This window comes from Gekko japonicus, unplaced genomic scaffold, assembly GCF_001447785.1.
Source record: "Gekko japonicus isolate JY-2015 unplaced genomic scaffold, Gekko_japonicus_V1.1 scaffold1046, whole genome shotgun sequence".
Classification (NCBI taxonomy): domain Eukaryota; kingdom Metazoa; phylum Chordata; class Lepidosauria; order Squamata; family Gekkonidae; genus Gekko; species Gekko japonicus.
This window is the reverse complement of record NW_015168678.1, coordinates 312,403-329,276: the sequence shown is the minus strand read 5'-3', so window position 1 is coordinate 329,276 and position 16,874 is coordinate 312,403. Positions and strand designations below refer to the sequence as shown.

Genomic DNA, 16,874 nt, shown 5'->3' with positions numbered 1-16,874 from the left:
CCTCAGCTTTGCCAGGAATGGAGAGTGTTCAAGAGAAGAGCAAAGAAGGGAGTATCCTTTGGTAATAACAGTGGGTTCTTCCATAAGTTCCTTTCCGCTCAGGAACCTACCACTCTTAGATGTGATGGCAGTGTTTTCACACTCCCTTACTATTTCAGTTGGGTTTGTTGTATGAATGTGAAACCAGCACCACCCAGAATGCTTTCTCTTCTGCATAACCTTCAGAGAGGGGTTCAAAAGCAAGTGAAAACTCACATGGCAAAGACTACAGGAAGTTACATGGTTTATCCTTCCACGCCACTCTGTCATCAGGAATTGTCAGAGCAGAGAGCATTTCATCTCCTCCTAGCTCAATAATTTTATCTCTAGAAATGGGTGAAAATGGAAACTAGGCAGGGGAACAGCAATGCTGTAGGCCACTGCAAATATAAGCCAGTGTGAGCACAGTTATTAATAGGACATGTGTATTAGGTGTTCTTTTTTAAAAAAAAACAACAAAATTTTGCATTAAGGGACACTGAATTCTCCAGTTTTATCATGTACTCAAATCAACATAATATATGCTGCTTCTGCTTGTGACGGGCTGCATCCACACATCATTGGATATTGTGCTATCATTGCAAGATAGTGATGATTTGCAACTAGATTAACATGACTGGACAGCCCAATCCAGTTGCAAATTCTTGTTACAGTATAAGAATGGCACAATATCCAGTGATATCTGGATGCAAGCTATAATGTGCAGGATAAGGAGGCATGAATGACACTGGAGCCTGTGAATTCCCACAGCTTTTCAGATTGTGCTGGATACATCCCACCCAACATCAAAGCTATCGTCACAGTTACAAGGGCTATAAATTTGCTTTTTAAAAAAGATTAGAGCCAAGTATTGAGATGTGTATTTGCTTATTTTTTATCCTTCCCCTGCTCCAAGAAGGCCAGAATGACATAAATGGCTCTGTCTCACGTTTTATATTCACAATAACCCTGTAGGGTACATTAGGCTGAGAGCACAACTAGCCCAAGTTCATCCAGTTAGTTTAGTGGCAGAGTGTGAATTTGATCTCGATCATGTACACAAGTGCATGCAACTGTAACCAGCATAAATCATACCAAACACAGAACTTGGCTTTTCTTGTTGTGGAACTTTTGATTTTCTAACACAGATTGCTTACCACAACTCTTTAATATCAAGCAAAAGAAGCTATCTTGCTCCTAGATAATGGCAGATGTTGTCCTTGTTAAGGATTTTGGTTTGTTAGCTAACAATTTCTGGGTATCACTAAGGTAGGCAAGCACTCTTGTTTCAAATTACTTCACTCAGGTCTTCTTGTAATGATTTAAATGGACTTAGAAAGGCATCTGTTTAGAAAGCAGTCATAACCCAGCCATACTGGAGTTTGTCTGGGAAGTTGTTTGTCTCTAAAAAATCTTGCACTGATTCATAAAAACTGTTTAACTTTGTTTGATTTTCTCTTATTGAGAAAAGCTAAGATTCCACAAGCCACGTGCTGTGTTTAATTTTATTGTGTCTCAAATAGTACTGCTTAGCGAGTTGCTGGAATAACATCCTTGGGTATTTCTAAGCACCCATCAGGTATTCCCTTGCAGACATAAATGGTCTCATTAGACTGAACCCAGAATCCCCCCTTTCCCAGTTACGGAATCAACACACACAAAAAAAGCATCAGACTAAAGCAGTACTAATGAATATGGTCCAATTAAGTGTTATTTATTTAAGAGAAGTTCATGGTTGCCAAATTAAACATAGCAGTAATGACCTCCCCCCGCTTTCTGTCTCTGAAGCTGGCAGAAAATAGAGAGGAATTGTTACAAAGGGAATGCCTAACGTTCCCCTGCTGAGGTTATTCAGGGAGGGCTGGAGATGATCCATATAACTGTCTCTTGTAGTTTTAATAGCTATTCTTCACTATGATTTAGAAATTATCTTGGTTTAGAATTCCGTATAGACTTGTCTGGCTCTAAGTTCAAGGGAATTCCGGAAACTGATGCTAAACAATGACACCAAATTTATTTTAAAAGACTTCCAACATCTTTACTTTGGATTTAGTACATTGTCCCATGATCCTTCCTGGCTTCTAGAATCCATTTCCATGCCTAGTGCCTCTGAAGTATTCTTCCCTCCTTAATCTTTGCTCATTTTCCCACTTTGATTACTGACAAATGTACCCATCAGTATCAACAATGATTTGTACACATTTTGGGGTACATTATAAAATCCAACTAGCAGTTGGAGCCTCTGATGTGTGTGTGTGGGGGGGTTCCTTTCCTACATAAGTAGATTCTCAGCCTTATGGCGGTGTGTATTTGTGTGTGCAAATTTGTCTTGAGTTTCTCAGATTTTTGCTCCAGGGTTAGGCCTCTTTTTAAAAAATGAGATATGGACCATGGTTTCTTAAAATACCCTTTGGAAAGAAATCTTCAAAACCTATGCAAGGAGGGTTTTTTGTGATACAGTCAAGCACTTGGATTTTCACTTGGACCTTCCTTCCCTGCCTGTGCTTTTCTTTCTGCTACCTAATTTCTACAAAGCCTGCCCTTTTATTCCTCTTTGGTTGCCATAATGAGGCCTCCCTGGATGAAAATATAAGGAGCCAAAAATCAATGTCCCAAACTCCCAGTTCTCCTCTAGGAGGCAACAGTAGACCTCGGATGCTATACTCTTGTTGGCTGCTGTGTGAAACAGGATGCTGGACTAGATGAATCACTAGTCTGACCCAGCAAGGCTGCTCTTATGTCCTCCCAATTCTTTCTACATTTTACTGCACCGAGGAAACCAGCATGTCAGAGACAAGGGTTCTTTTCCATGCCTTGCTGCTTTTCTATATTGAAGGGGGTTGGTTGATTGGTTGGTTTTTTGCCTAGGCCAACATTCAAACATGCAGTCCCACTCCCCACAAGCACTGTCTGGAGGACAGACCAGAGCTTGTCTCACTTGCTTCTGCTATGAAAACTGGCCTCTGGTGTTACGTGCAGCAAGAGAAGGATGCACAACTGCTGAGCCTGGCTTTAATTTCTCTCAAATTGCCCCAGAGGCAACATGCAGCAGTAGGATCACTGAGCATCATCTAAAAAAAATCAGCACGTTAGCTTCAACCCACCGCGGTGGAAGAGAGAGAGGGTGTCTCACTGTGAGTGACTGCAACTCTTCCAGCTTAATTGCTAGGGAAGGTCAGCTCCTGGGGGGGAGGGAGGAGTCTCAACTGAGTTTAGTATATATTCCATATATCAGCACCACAGCCGGGGCTCTGCAAGGAGGAGGAGATTTGTCTGTGACTGGTTAAGACAGGCAGACCTGTGTTGTCATGCCCTGGAGGATGAATTCCCTACTTTGGCCTCAGTCAAAGGATACTTTTCTATATACTTGAGATGGCATGAAGGTCCATACATAATGAGACATCCAGATCCCTTTACATGCATTGTTGGATGTGTGTTTAAGTGAAGGTCTGTGGCTCAGTAGTAACATTTATGCTTTTCACTTAGAAGATGCCAGGTTCAGTCCCCGGGGAGCTTCCAGTTAAAAGGAGTCCCTGGAAAGCCACTGCCCAGTGGAGGCAGATAGTGCTGGAGCTAGACACACAAATGGTCTGACTCTACACAAGGCTCCTCCATAGCCAGATGTCTACTGAGTCAGCTAGCTAATTCAAAAGATCTCTCTGCCTACTCCTTTCTCTCTTTTTTTTTGGGGGGGGGGATCTGTAAATCATTAGTTTTGCACACAGACCGAGGAAATTTGTCTCTTCTTTTAGTGGTCTGCAGAATGAAGGCGGGGAGGGGTTCTTAATTGGCAGTTCAGTCATGTCAGTCTACATCTTCATTGGCATTTGGCTAATGTCTTATTAGTTGCAAAAGGGGAAGAGGTAGGTGGGAATAGACCATTTACCTTCCTCCTCTAGTTAAACCAATGAGTCCCAGCAAATCACCCAAGAGCCAAGCACAAGCCTCTTGGCACCGAAGCAGCTCTGGGGGTGGGCTGGGAATAGCTGGCTTGCCCACAGCTCTAGTAAGTGGTGGTCATCATCCTGCCACCTAAATCTTAGTCCTCTTATGCAGCACATACATAATTCCATAAGCAGACAAGAAAGAGAGCTCCCTACACCTTTCCTGGCCCTCACACAGTAACTTCAGGTTGCAAAGACAACAGAGCAAGGGACAGGAGGGAGTTGTAAAGGGTGAAAGCGAGCAAATGCAATTGCATATACTTAAGCAGGGGAATTTAGGAGTAAAGTGACCTTCCAACTTGTTGCAGGATGAGGGAAGAAGAGGAGACGGGTCTCCATTCCTTACCTTTCTCCCCACTTTCTAGGATTTCTTTTCTCATGCACATAAATACTTCAACTGCTCTTGAATGGAGGAGATGCCAAATGGGCCCAGGGAGCTCCATGCCCCACTCCTACTTGCCCATTCAAGCCTGAATTGCAGCAACAAGTATTGGTGGTTTGGAGGATTCTGGGCTGAGGAAGGCTTGCTTGCCTCAAACCACCTGTTGCTGCTTGAAGGGAGGGCTGCAGGAGGAGGAGGAGGAGTGGAGAAACCCAGAACATCCAAGCTGCTGCCTGCTGCCACCTCCAGCAGTATAACGTGAGTGGAGGGGAGCAGTTCGTGGGCCTTTGCTGACCTACTCCATCGCATTTGCTTAGTCATGCTGGGCCATAGCCAAGACCTGGGCTGTTTCTGTCTCTGTGATAAATTCCAGAGGGTACCCATGTTATACTGTGACTAAATGTTGGGGCACCTTAAAGGCTAACAAATGGACTTGGCATAAGCATTTGTAAGCCAAGGCCCACTTAGTGCATCTGACAAAATGTGCCTCATTATACTACAATGAATCTGTTACAACAGCCTTGAGGCACGTTAAAGACTAGCTAAATTATGGTAATTTCTTTAGCACTTTTCAACTAGCAAAAGGGTTTGCAGTTCTCTCCCTAATGCTTCACCTAACCTATCTTTCAGAGTTACTGCAAGAAATAATTTGCCCCTGTAAGCTTTAGAGGTGATGGGAGATTTGGAGCATCCAAAACCAATGCTGCAGCTTCTCTGTCCTTTGCTAGTAGTAACAGAAGAGTTCTTGGAAACTTGACACAATATGACTTTCATTATTTGCCCTCTGGAATCTGGATTCAGAAAGCATCTGATAGTTATTTTGTGAATTAACATTTGCGAGATGGACCATGACAACTGATTTCCACACAGCTGCAAGTAGGTAGCAACTAGCATGTTAGCAGACAGTTTATAGGATGAGATGCAGTCTTTAAATGACTAGCCTATCAAAAGCCTCAATGATGCAGGAAGCTGCTTTACCTCTTTAGTTTTCTACCTTAACTTTTTTTCTTCAGTGATTGACATAAAGTTGGACAAACCACAGGAACCACCAGCCAGTGAAGGAGGGTGCTCTTGTTAATGCAAAGCGAAGGATTCGTCAGCTCCATTTGACACCACACGCTTGTTGTGTTGCTTCCTATTGGTTAGCTTCCTAATACTACGACTTGAGTTATTCAATGGGGAGAATCTCTTTTCTCTCTGTGTCTCTCCAGGGAGGGGGTGGCAGGGATCAGAATACATTATTCAACAGCTGGTTCTATTTTATTTTGTTGGGTTTGGCTGTAATATATTGTACTTTATTAAAAATGCCAAAACAATTCAGAATTTTAAACAAGACACTTTGTGTGTATACAGCTCTCAGCCATGGGGACTTGTATCTTTTCCGGGCACTTTTTTTAATTGTATATTTGTAAACTTACAGAGACAACCCCAAGATTATACAGGCTGGCTAATTTCAATGTTTGGCATAAAGAGTACACATACCTTGTAGGAAACTAGTCCCTGATTGGTTCACTGAGACACTAACTATACAATTCACAGTCCAATGACAGGCTAGCAATGTGTGCTGCAGTTGCCAGTATACAAAACAAGGCCTCTGACTATATAGCCATGTAGAGGTGGACAAGAGAGCTACAACTAGACACACTTTGTTCATGATAGAGGCAGTGTGCCTCCATAGCTCCCAAATGGCTTCACAGGGTCTATAGTGCATGCACATCTTGCTATCATGTTTCATACTGTATTTTATTATACTATGGGAGTGGTTTCTTTTTAGCACTGCTAGAGCAGGTACATGTTTTAAGATGTTCACTTGTCACATAGTCTTAAGTCCATTTGAAAAAAAGAATCACACTAGCTAGCAGAAGCCACCACACACATACACTAGGGTGTATTTGTGAAACCAATGGCATTGCTGTCACTTTAAATGTATGGTTGTCCCATGGGGTTCTGATCATCCTTGTTCTCTGCCAGCACATCACAGCCAAATCTGGCTGCCAGTTTAACTTTAAAATTGTGTTGAACAAAGCACTCAAAATTGTGGGGTTTTCTTTTGGGGGGGGGGGACATTACTCCAATGTGTCCAGATGGATTCATCTCTAAGCTTATGGTTAGAAGCAGATTCCTTCAAGGAAGCAACTCAAAATGGTGGCCGAGGTTTAACCAGAACTGTCTGTCATTTCAACCATAGTCCATTGGGACCAGCTCACTTTTAGCCGAATGTACTATTCATGGTGGTTGATCATTATTATGAGTGATAATAACTTTTGCATGAGTGGACAAAGAGAGGAAGAAGGCCCTGTTGCCTAAGAAGAGAAGAATGCTTTGGCAACAAAGATGCGATAGATAATGTATTTAATTTTTGTATACATGTGTGTGCATGTTTTATATTGACATAAAACATACATTTACACACATCGCTGTGTGGAGGTGTATGTATTACATACTCACACACAATATACATGCTTGGTTTCTCCCACTGTTATGACTTGAATTGCAACCAACAACAGTTGTGGAAAATTACAGTTGCTGCAGTGTGTGGGTCTAGAAGGTTTTTGTTATTGTTGGGGAAAAGTGTGACTTGTCATGTCTTCAATAAATTAAACTCAGATTCATGTGTAACTAGAAAAAGTGCATAGAGATGTATCTCCAGATGTTGTTGTTCAGTGTGTGATAGTGGCATGTAGTCACATTCTGGGAACACTACTAAAGGAATAACTATATAAGCTGACATGTTACCTCACTGTCATATCAGTCAATATAGCATCATAACGATTCTCACATGTTGTTCAGCAAAGCTCTTGGCCCAAGTTTTACGGAATGTCACAGTCATTACTACAGTGCTACAACTAATATGCCGCTTTTTCTTTTCCTCATTATGGAGTAGTACTACTTGCATACTGTACAGCAACACACACACCACCTTACTATTATATATATACTATATATATAATTCAAGATTTTGGATTCAAATGAATGTGAGACAGAAACTTTGCAAGTTTCACAGTTAGATTACAAACAAGAAGGGGAAAAAGGAGGATCTGGGTAACTACCGACCCATAAGCTTGACGTCTATACCTGGGAAAGTTTTAGAACAAATCATCAAACAAATCGTCCTTGAGCATTTAGAAAGGACGGCTGTAATTGCTAAGAGCCAGCATGGGTTTCTCACGAACAAGTCATGTCAGACCAATTTTATCTCTTTTTTTGAGAAAGTTGCTACCTTGCTGGATCAGGGGAAAGCTGTGGACATAGTTTATCTTGATTTAAGTAAGGCTTTTGATAAGCTTCCACATAATATTCTTGTTGACAAATTGGTAAAATGTGGTTTGAATCCTATGACTGTTAGGTGGATCTGTAACTGGTTGACAGATCGCACCCAAAGAATGCTTGTGAATGGTTCCTCATCCTCTTGGAGAGGAGTGACAAATGGAGTGCCTCAAGGATCTGTCCTGGGACCTGTTTCGTTCCACATCTTTATCAATAATTTGGATAAGGGATAGACGGAATGCTTATTAAATTTGCAGAGGATTCTAAATTGGGAAGGGTACCAAATACAGTAGAAGACAGAGTCAGGATACAGGATGATCTTGACAGGCTGAAAAACTGAGCTAAAACAAATAAAATGAATTTCAATGGGGATAAATGTAAAGTTCTGCACTTAGGTAGGAAAAATCAAATGCATAATTATAAAATGGGGGAGACTTGCCTTGGCAGTAGTATGTGTGAAAAGGGTCTGGGGTCTTAGTAGACCATACACTGAACATAAGTCAGCAGTGTGATGCGGTAGCTAAAAAGACAAATGCGATTTTGGGCTGTATCAACAGAGGTATAGTGTCCTGATCATGTGAAGTGATGGTATTGCTTTACTCTGCTCTGGTTGGACCTCACTTATAGTATTGTGTTCAGTTTTGAGCACCACAATTTAAGAAGGATATAGACAAGTGGGAACGAGTCTAGAAGAAGGGAACAAAGATGGTGAAGGGTCTGGAGACCAAGTCCTATGAGGAAAGGTTGACGGAGCTGGGTATGTTTAGTCTGGAGAAGAGACGACTGAGAGGTGAAGGGCTGTCATATAGAGGATGGTATGGAGTTGCTTTCTGTTGTCCCAGAACATAAATCAGAAGAGTTTTCAGCTAAACATCTGGAAGAACTTCCTGACAGCTAGAGTGGTTCCTCAGTGGAACAGGCTTCCTCAGTAGGTGGTTGGCTCTCCTTCGTTGGAGGTTTTCAAACAGTGGCTCCGGTCACACGGGCAGGAAACTGCGGGGGGGAAGCGTGGCTGTTTGCCCCGGGGCAAACTAACGCGCGGTTAAGGGATCAGATCTCCCCTGAAGGTTCCGTCGAGGTTCCATGGGAAGGGAGAGGTGCTGATCACAGGACGATCCTGCGCGCAACAAAGAAGCGCACGGTGCGGCAAACGGGTGGGTTTTTTTGTCATGTACACCAAAAATGCGCATGCTCCGTTGGGTGCTTGTGCGCATCCACGGAGACTTGGGGGGGAAAAAACCTTGTTTGCAAGGGGACATGGGCGGGCGCCAGATGCCACCGGAAACATGATCAGACGCCCGCCCTTGCCCCGCAGTTTCCGGAAACTAGTACCTCCGAGGTACTAGTTTTTTGCAGCGCAGTTTTCGGCAGGAAGCCTCGGTTGAGCCATGGAAGCGCTACGCTTCCCAGATGTGCCGGTGAGATCGCGCCCAGAAACTCCGCCTGACTTCCGTCTCTCTAGCATGGCTAATGTTCCATGTGACCGCAGCCAGTGACTAGATGGCCATCTGACATCTCCAGGCCAGTTTGGCTGGAGATCCTGGAGGCTTTTTGTCATTTTCTGGGTGTGGAACAGTGGTCACTGCAAGTGTGGAGGAGGAAGTATTTGTGAATTTCCTGCATTGTGCAGGGGGTTGGACTAGATGACCTTGGAGGTTCTTTCCAACTCTATGATTCTATGAACCATGATAAAGCACAAAGACTTGGAGCAGATTCCCAGGGGCACATTTTATTTGGGAGGATCTGTGGCTCACTGGCAGAACATCTGCTTGGCAAGCAGAAGGTCCCAGGTTCAATCCCCAGCATCTCCATTTAAAAGGATCAGGTAGGAGGCTATGTGAAAGACCTCAACCTGAGATCCTGGAGAGCCACTGACGGTCTAAATAGACAATACTGACTTTGATGGAACAAGGGTCTGATTCATTATAAGGCAGCTTCGTGCGTTCATTACTAAGAAGGGTCCATCAGATTTTTCTTCTCCAGGGTACTTCAGGAGACCACAAGAAAGCATTCTGCAAAGGGTAAAACCAGATGAATAGAAAATGCACTGCAGAAAAATCAGTGCAAAGCAAATCTGGCATATGAGATAAATGATCTGAAGCACTTGAATTTAATAACCAACAGGAAGCAAAAATATGACATACAGTTAGGGGGAGGTTGAAGAGAGGGTTGAAATAAGGATGTCAAGCCAAAAAGGAGCAAAACTCTGAATTAAAGCTACAGGCATTGTTTCTACTATTTTGTGGAGTTTTGATCCGCCAACACATCTTTGTTAGATTTCAGATTTTTCTGCAAACTTGGGTCTTCCTTCAGATTTGCAGAGAAATCCCCCTATCTGTCCCAGGCTCCATTTTGTACATCTATTATCTACATACTATGGACCACTTTGATATGATATAAATCTTAACAATGTTTAGAAACCATAAATTGCTAAGGCATCTTCAAAACCAAAGAAACACAATATGTTGTGTGGATTTTGTGAACAGTGTATTTCAGGCTAAGAAAACAAGAAGTCTTGTGGCTTTGCTTGTGTGTGTTCTGTAGCACTTTAATATCCAGTAAATACTTTGCTACTACTTTCTCTATTGGGACTTCATAAACCCAGCCTAAGCATTATTTAAAAAGACATGGATGCACTAGAGTAAACCAGACATCATTATTTGCCCTCAGCAAGTGAGATAGACTTAAGAGTCTAAGGGATGAAGAGTACCTTGGAACCTGGATCCCAAGATCTTCAGTTCATTTAAGCCAGCAGCAGAAGCTTCTTCAGATACGCTGAACTAATTCCCCCTCATACACAAGTTTATACTGCACCTACTACTCCATGTGAATGTACAGTGTGGCTATTAGTAAAACCCATCTTAGGCTGTTTCCCACCAACAGCTTCTCACAATCTGGGTTGCACAATTCAGTTACAAGCATGTTTTGTCATACGCTCAGAGAACCAGTGTAGTCATTAAAGCGGGAGACCAGAGTTCAAATGAAGCTGGTTACTCTCCCTCAGCCTGAATCTGCCTTAAAGAGGAGAAGAAATAAGAGGAGGGACAACCATGGAGACCCTGAAACAGTGGATAGAAATGTGATAGGTATGACAGTCCTTTAGATGCCTAAATTGCAGCATTTTTCAGAAAGAGTTCCATAGAGAAAGAGCACTGGAAAATAGTGAAACTCGTGTGATGCCTTTCTTTGGCTCAGTTGAAACAACAGAAGAGATTAAATCAGAAGGCAGAAGTAACGGATGACTAGGATGAAGGGCTGTCAATGAACAGCTGCCTCTGCACTCTGAGCAATCTGCACAGATCACAAATGAGAGGGAGGACTCTCCACTGAGCTAACCGGTGATTGAGAGGAGAGCAAGCAGCAGCTCCAGACTCCAGAGAAGGAAGAAATAAGGGCCCCACAGTCCCACTGGACTAATTTCCAGTGTCATTTGTGCTGTAATTGAACTCAGTTATAAGTCACAGTGCTGTACAGCAACACACTTTCCTCAGCCCCTCAAAAGGTTCCTGCTTCTGACCATCACGAATAACAACACATCCAAGAGATCAGCCAACAAAGTGATTAGAACTGAGTATGAAAGAAACTACAGTCCACCACAGAAGATGAGAAACATCTCTTTGCAATACACACAAACATGTGGGCCCACAATACTCATGGGGGGGGGATTCCTCCCCTTTCACGCCAGGCCCAGTGCAAACCAGGGGCTTTGCTGCTGCTGGCAGGATAACCCCACACGGCTCCCGTGTCACTGCTGGTGGCATGCCCTGTGCTGCTCCTGAGATGTGCAGCCACCGCCGGGCCCTGCAAGGTTCCCAGGCTGTGCCGCTGGGACCAATGGGGCTCCTGGGCCGCACTGCCGCTGGGCCTAGCGCAGCTCCCTGGTGCAGCCACTGCCACGGCTGATCCCAGTGCAGCTCCCGAGCACCAAAGATGACTGTCAGAGGTAAGTGCTTTTACTTTTGGGGAGATTAAAAAACAAACAATGTTTTTTTAATTTTCAGATTTTTCCCCCTGCAAACTGGGGAGTGCCCCAAGTTTGCTGGAAAATCTGTTTAGCCTCTGTATGGCCCCAATATGCAGATTTAGCTATCTGCAGATGGGGGGGGGGCACAGGTGGCTAATAATATATAGACAAGTGACAGCCCGCAAGTATTTGCGGGAGGCATCCCACTTCCCCCTCTCTATTTTTTTCCCCCTTTCCTGAAAGCTCCCAATAGTCTCTCCCTTTTTCCTGCTTCCTTCTCTCCTTCTAGGGGCTGATGGGAGCTGGAGATATCCTGGAATCACAACAGATCTCCCAACTATCAATACCAGTTCCCCATAGGGTTGCCAGACTGAGTTTGGGAAATCCATGGAGATTTGGGGGTGGAGCCTTAAGAGGACAGGGACCTCAGGGGTGATACAGTGCCATAGAGTCCACCCTCCAAAGCATTCTGGGAATGTTCTGGCACTACTCTTGTGACCTGGAATTTAAAAACAAGACAGAAATAAGCTCAACTGGCTTTGGCCATACCATGTCCCCAAATACTTCAAAATACCTACTTATTCAACCAGCAGAAATACTGGAATGCATATAATACAAAGAAGAATGGGTAGCTAGATATTAACAGTCATACTAAGTATCAGGAGGTAGAGGCCAGAAAGTTCCGCTGTAGCTGACAGTGAATGTATAGACAAACAGACTGATGGCTACAACAGACAACTGGACTGAGACTAATGGGATCTAGTGCTAAACAGCAAGAACCATGAGAGTTAACCATTAGTTTTTCGGACAGCTAGTTCCTTGGCTTATGTTACACATCATCTATGGGACTTTCTCTGCAAAGTGTGCTGTTCAAAGTTCCAGCTACATAAATTTCACCTACATAAATATTGTGCTGCAATAATTGTAAGAGTCTCCCTCTGGTTCACCAAAAAAAAAAAGTATTCACCTCAATGACACAGAATTGCATAAAACATCATTACATCACCTTGATTAGAAGCAAATAATATTAGTAGTGACAAGGGATATCAGAGGAGCATTAGAGAAAAGCCAAACAATCAGCCAAATGACTTTATTCACAGACATTTTCAAAGAATAATTTAAAAGGCCTGATTGCTTACACCTGTGAGTTTGTGAATACAGTATATACAAAGCCTCTGGTATCTTGAGCCATGAACACAACGAGATGCATATGCTTCATGGTCTGAGCCTCCATGTCTTGCTACCATGGTATAGATATGACAAGAAGCTAATAAGGTAAACTGCAATCCAAAGCAGGAGCTGTTCAAAGATACAAAGTCGGTTTTCAACCAAATCCACAACTGGTAACAGGCTACGCTACTAACTGCAACATACGCTGATTATATTGAGTGCAGATAAAATTCTGGGTATGTTTTACACAATATGAAAAAGATTCTTGTATGCATCACTGCTGGAACAGGCAGTGGGCACTAATGCTTGAAAGGGAGATGAGCATCAGTAGACACAGAGAAAACATGCATCCAGGAGCAACAGCTGGGTGAGGCTTGCAGGGATCTGTTTACCAAATGTTTGCACATGCTCAACTCCCAAACATTAAATGTTCACTGCTGGGACATGCAGCAAACATCTCTTTCATATTATATGAAGCAGGCCCAAGTACTTCTTCTGACATAGTAAAGTAATTGTGAACGATGTCTTCCTGTTGGTAAGGAATTTCTTGCAAAATATATGAATGTCACCTAGAGAAGTACTCTCTGACTTGGTGGCCAAGAATGTATACACAGTCCCAACATTTGTCTTTTCTAACAGTACAACACAAATTCGTACAGCAGAAACACCTTCAGGAAACTGGGCACAGATAATATTAAGACCCATGTCCACCAAGTAGTGAAACAGACAGAATGGAGAAGAGCCCCATACCATTACCACTGTTTGTAGAGAGTGTTACATTAGGTCTTACCAAAAACGCACAGGGTCTCCAACCATGGATATATCAGCCAATTAAAATGGAAGTATTTGCCAGAAATACATTTCAAATACTGTAAGATCAACTCAGCAATACATAGCATATCATACCTTTCACCCTCTCTGACTGGGAAAAGGGCCTGGAAACAGAAACCAAAACATACTTAACAGCTTGGATTTCTTAGCTCTCAAGCGCAGTTATTAAAGTACAGTCTGCAGAAGGATCAGACCACAAACCTAGCAGCAGAAAAAGGCACTACTAGGCATAGCACACACTGTCAACCCCCCCACTGAGGTGTCTGAATATCAGGCAACCAGCGGCTTTCACAGATGCTCATAAACAAGTGGCTATTTACCAGGAACATCTCAGATGAGGTTACTAATGGAAAGCAAGCAAGAATGAAGAAATTCAAATTTTGAAACAACACAACTGTCACCCAGTATCAAATCCACATGTAAAGCCTATATAGATAAGATATAGTAGAAGAAATGACAAGGAAATGAGAATGGGAAGGAGAAAAGGAACTGCAGCTTGTGGTGTACATTTGGAGGGATTCTTCAGTACATCACCGCCAGAACGCCATCAAGCAGAAAAGCATTCCAAAGTACAGCAGAATGACCTTGTCATAATTGTTCTTCCAAAGGCTCCCACCATCCTACTTAGGCTGTTGCCACGACTCATCCTTCCTGCATTAGATTTCACATACTATTCAAATGCACATTTTTCCCCTAGTGGCTGCCTTTGATGCTTCCCTGTGGCTCAAGCAGTTTTGGATATCCATTTTTCCAAGCCCTCAATGTCAGCACTACCCTCCTCTCCCTTGCTTCCTCTGGCACTACATTCTATAAAGTCCACTTTCATAGGTAGCTGGGAGAAGTCAAATTCCTTGCCCTTCTTCCCAAGCGGAGAGGCAGATCCAGAATTTGTGCTATCCAGTGTGCTGGGAGCAGCTGAGCGGGTCACCCGTAAGGTATTGCTGGAGGGAAAGAGAGAATAAATTACATGCAGACATGTTTGAGACTTCCACTTTTAGCATACTTCTAGCACTTCAGCATACAATTCACATCACTTTTACAGAGATCTATACTAAACTGTTTATACAGATAGTACAAATTTAGTGTCCAGTGGCACCTTTAAGACCAACAAAGGTTTATTCAAGGTATGAGCTTTCGTGTGCAAGGCACACTTTTTCAAATACACTGGAATGGTGTGTAAGGTTCAAATTTATAGACAGGGAAATTAACATGTAACATGATGATGTTTAAGATATGCAAAGTCCAAAATAACAAGCTAAGGTTATAAGGTCAACAGCTATAAAGCATTAAATATGACCGAATAGCAGATAAATGTCCAAAAGTGTCTTTTCTAATTGTGGGAAGCAAACCGAGAATCTCCATTCTGTCCTCCCAGGTGTGAAGAGGACTTAACAGCACTTTTTGATGTGGATGCAGGGTCATGTCAGCAAAACACCCCAATATTCCTGACATTACATTCAGTATTCTAATATACTATTCTGAAAAAGATGCTCCTAGTTCAGAAGAGTTAGCATTTTAGCTCACAGAAGTATGTCCCAAATCTAGAGATTAATGATCAAAAGTAGCTGATCCAGAACCAGCTATAACTTTTTTAAAAATGGCCATATAATCAATAACAATGTCCATCCATAATTTTATCTATATACTATTAGCTACCCATGACTGCAATCTGCTGATATCCTGCGGATTGGGGCCATGTGCAGATCTTTCTGCACACTTGGAGGACTCCCCAGGTGTGCATAAAAATCTTAAATGATTTAAAAAATACACAGGGGGCCTTAAATCCCCCTAAAAGCAGGACAGCATTCTCTGCGCTTACCCACCTACCTCTGGCTGGACCTGTTGGCAGGACAGCAAGTTGGCAGGTCCAGGAGCTGGGTGAGCCGCAGCAGCCTGGGAGGGCAGACTGTGTTGGGTGAGCTGGGTGAGCCGCAGAGAACGGTGGGGGGGGGGAGTCTGCTGGCTTGCTCAGAGGAGCTCTGGGTGAGCCAGGAGAGACTCCCCCTCTGCCACTCTCTGCAGCACAACCCCCCCCCCCAAGCTGTGCTGGTCACACAAACAGAGCGGGGGGGGGGACTGTGCTGGCTCGCTTGGAGCTGTTCCAGCTGAGCTGCAGAGAGCAGCAGTAAGGAGGAAGTCTCTGCCAGCTTGCTCGGAGCTGTTCTAGCCAAGCCACAGAGAATGGCAGCCAGGGGGGGGGGGAGATCTCTGCGGGCTTTCTCAAAGCGGCCCCAGGCATGCCCGCAGATCCTTCCCCGTCACTGCTCTCTGCAGCTCGTCTGGAGCAGTTCTGAGCCAGCACAGTCTCCCCCCCACTCCATAGGACTATGATGATGCAGCCACTAGTTTTCTAGAAGTGCCCGCTTTATCCTCTGCCTATGCCCTAATGCAATTCAAAATGTAAATGCTTAAGTCCAGTGACAGTATGGAAGTATTTTGTGAACATCGTGCAAGCAAATTTTTGAAGCTTAAACCCCTTGTGTGAACAGACTATAGCACTCCCTGCTGTTTTCCTTAAGTTCAATACTGGTGAAGATACTTAATATGTGTCAGTAAACTAGAGGTCTGTAATAGAAATTACTTGTACTGAAAGTAAATCATGCAATAGTAAATCTGCATAATATCACACCATAAAAGTAGGGCCCAGGTATGACTGGAGCACATGATTCAGCAACCTTGCTGAACTAAGCAGGTCTAGGTGGATGGGAGACTTCTGCAGAATTCTACATAACCCCCTTGAGTTCCATAATGAAAAAAATGTGGGGTATAAATGCAACACATAAATAACTTATAGGAGTTTGTTAAATTTGGTATCTGCGGGACAATTAATGGTTTGACGAGGGAGGTGACACATTAAGGATGGGACAACAGGGGGTGCGTCCATTTAAGCCTCTGCTTTAATCAGTCAGCATTCAGAGTCTACTGTTCTGAACGTCAAAATATACTTCTAAGAATGTGATTTGAAAATTACTAGATCCATATCAACTGTAATGAGGCTTTCAGTGGCTGGCCTTCTGCAAATTACTACATGCTGAACTTCAGCTCCATTACTGCCACCTGCTGGACACTAAAGGAAATCCACACAACTGAATCTGTTTCCCTAAGGAAAAATTAACAGAAGTATCTGAAATTGTATTCTTGACCTCACAGTAACCAAGTTTATCCTTCATCACTGTAATAGTTTCAAGGTATGAAAACATGAACTGATTAAACTGACTTCTGTGACGACATTCATACAATCCTTTTCATCACTACATGCAACAGGGTCAGGAAATTGCCACCAGGCACTATTCTACTG

The 16,874-nt window shown here is 43.2% G+C and overlaps 2 protein-coding genes across 2 annotated transcripts in view; one reads left to right on the top strand and one right to left on the bottom strand.

Moving 5' to 3' along the window:
- The window catches only part of RAB6B (RAB6B, member RAS oncogene family), a 26,674-nt gene extending 20,305 nt beyond the window's left edge, over positions 1-6,369 (top strand). The window contains exons 6-7 of the mRNA XM_015415382.1: positions 1-51; positions 5,358-6,369. Coding sequence (XP_015270868.1) covers positions 1-51; positions 5,358-5,422 — 116 coding nt within the window. The 3' untranslated portion in view covers positions 5,423-6,369. The remainder of the gene's footprint in view (positions 52-5,357) is intronic.
- A 6,291-nt stretch (positions 6,370-12,660) lies between these two features.
- Positions 12,661-16,874, bottom strand: part of SRPRB (SRP receptor beta subunit) — a 13,259-nt gene continuing 9,045 nt past the window's right edge. Inside the window, exon 7 of the mRNA XM_015415391.1 lies at positions 12,661-14,517. Coding sequence (XP_015270877.1) covers positions 14,301-14,517 — 217 coding nt within the window. The 3' untranslated portion in view covers positions 12,661-14,300. The remainder of the gene's footprint in view (positions 14,518-16,874) is intronic.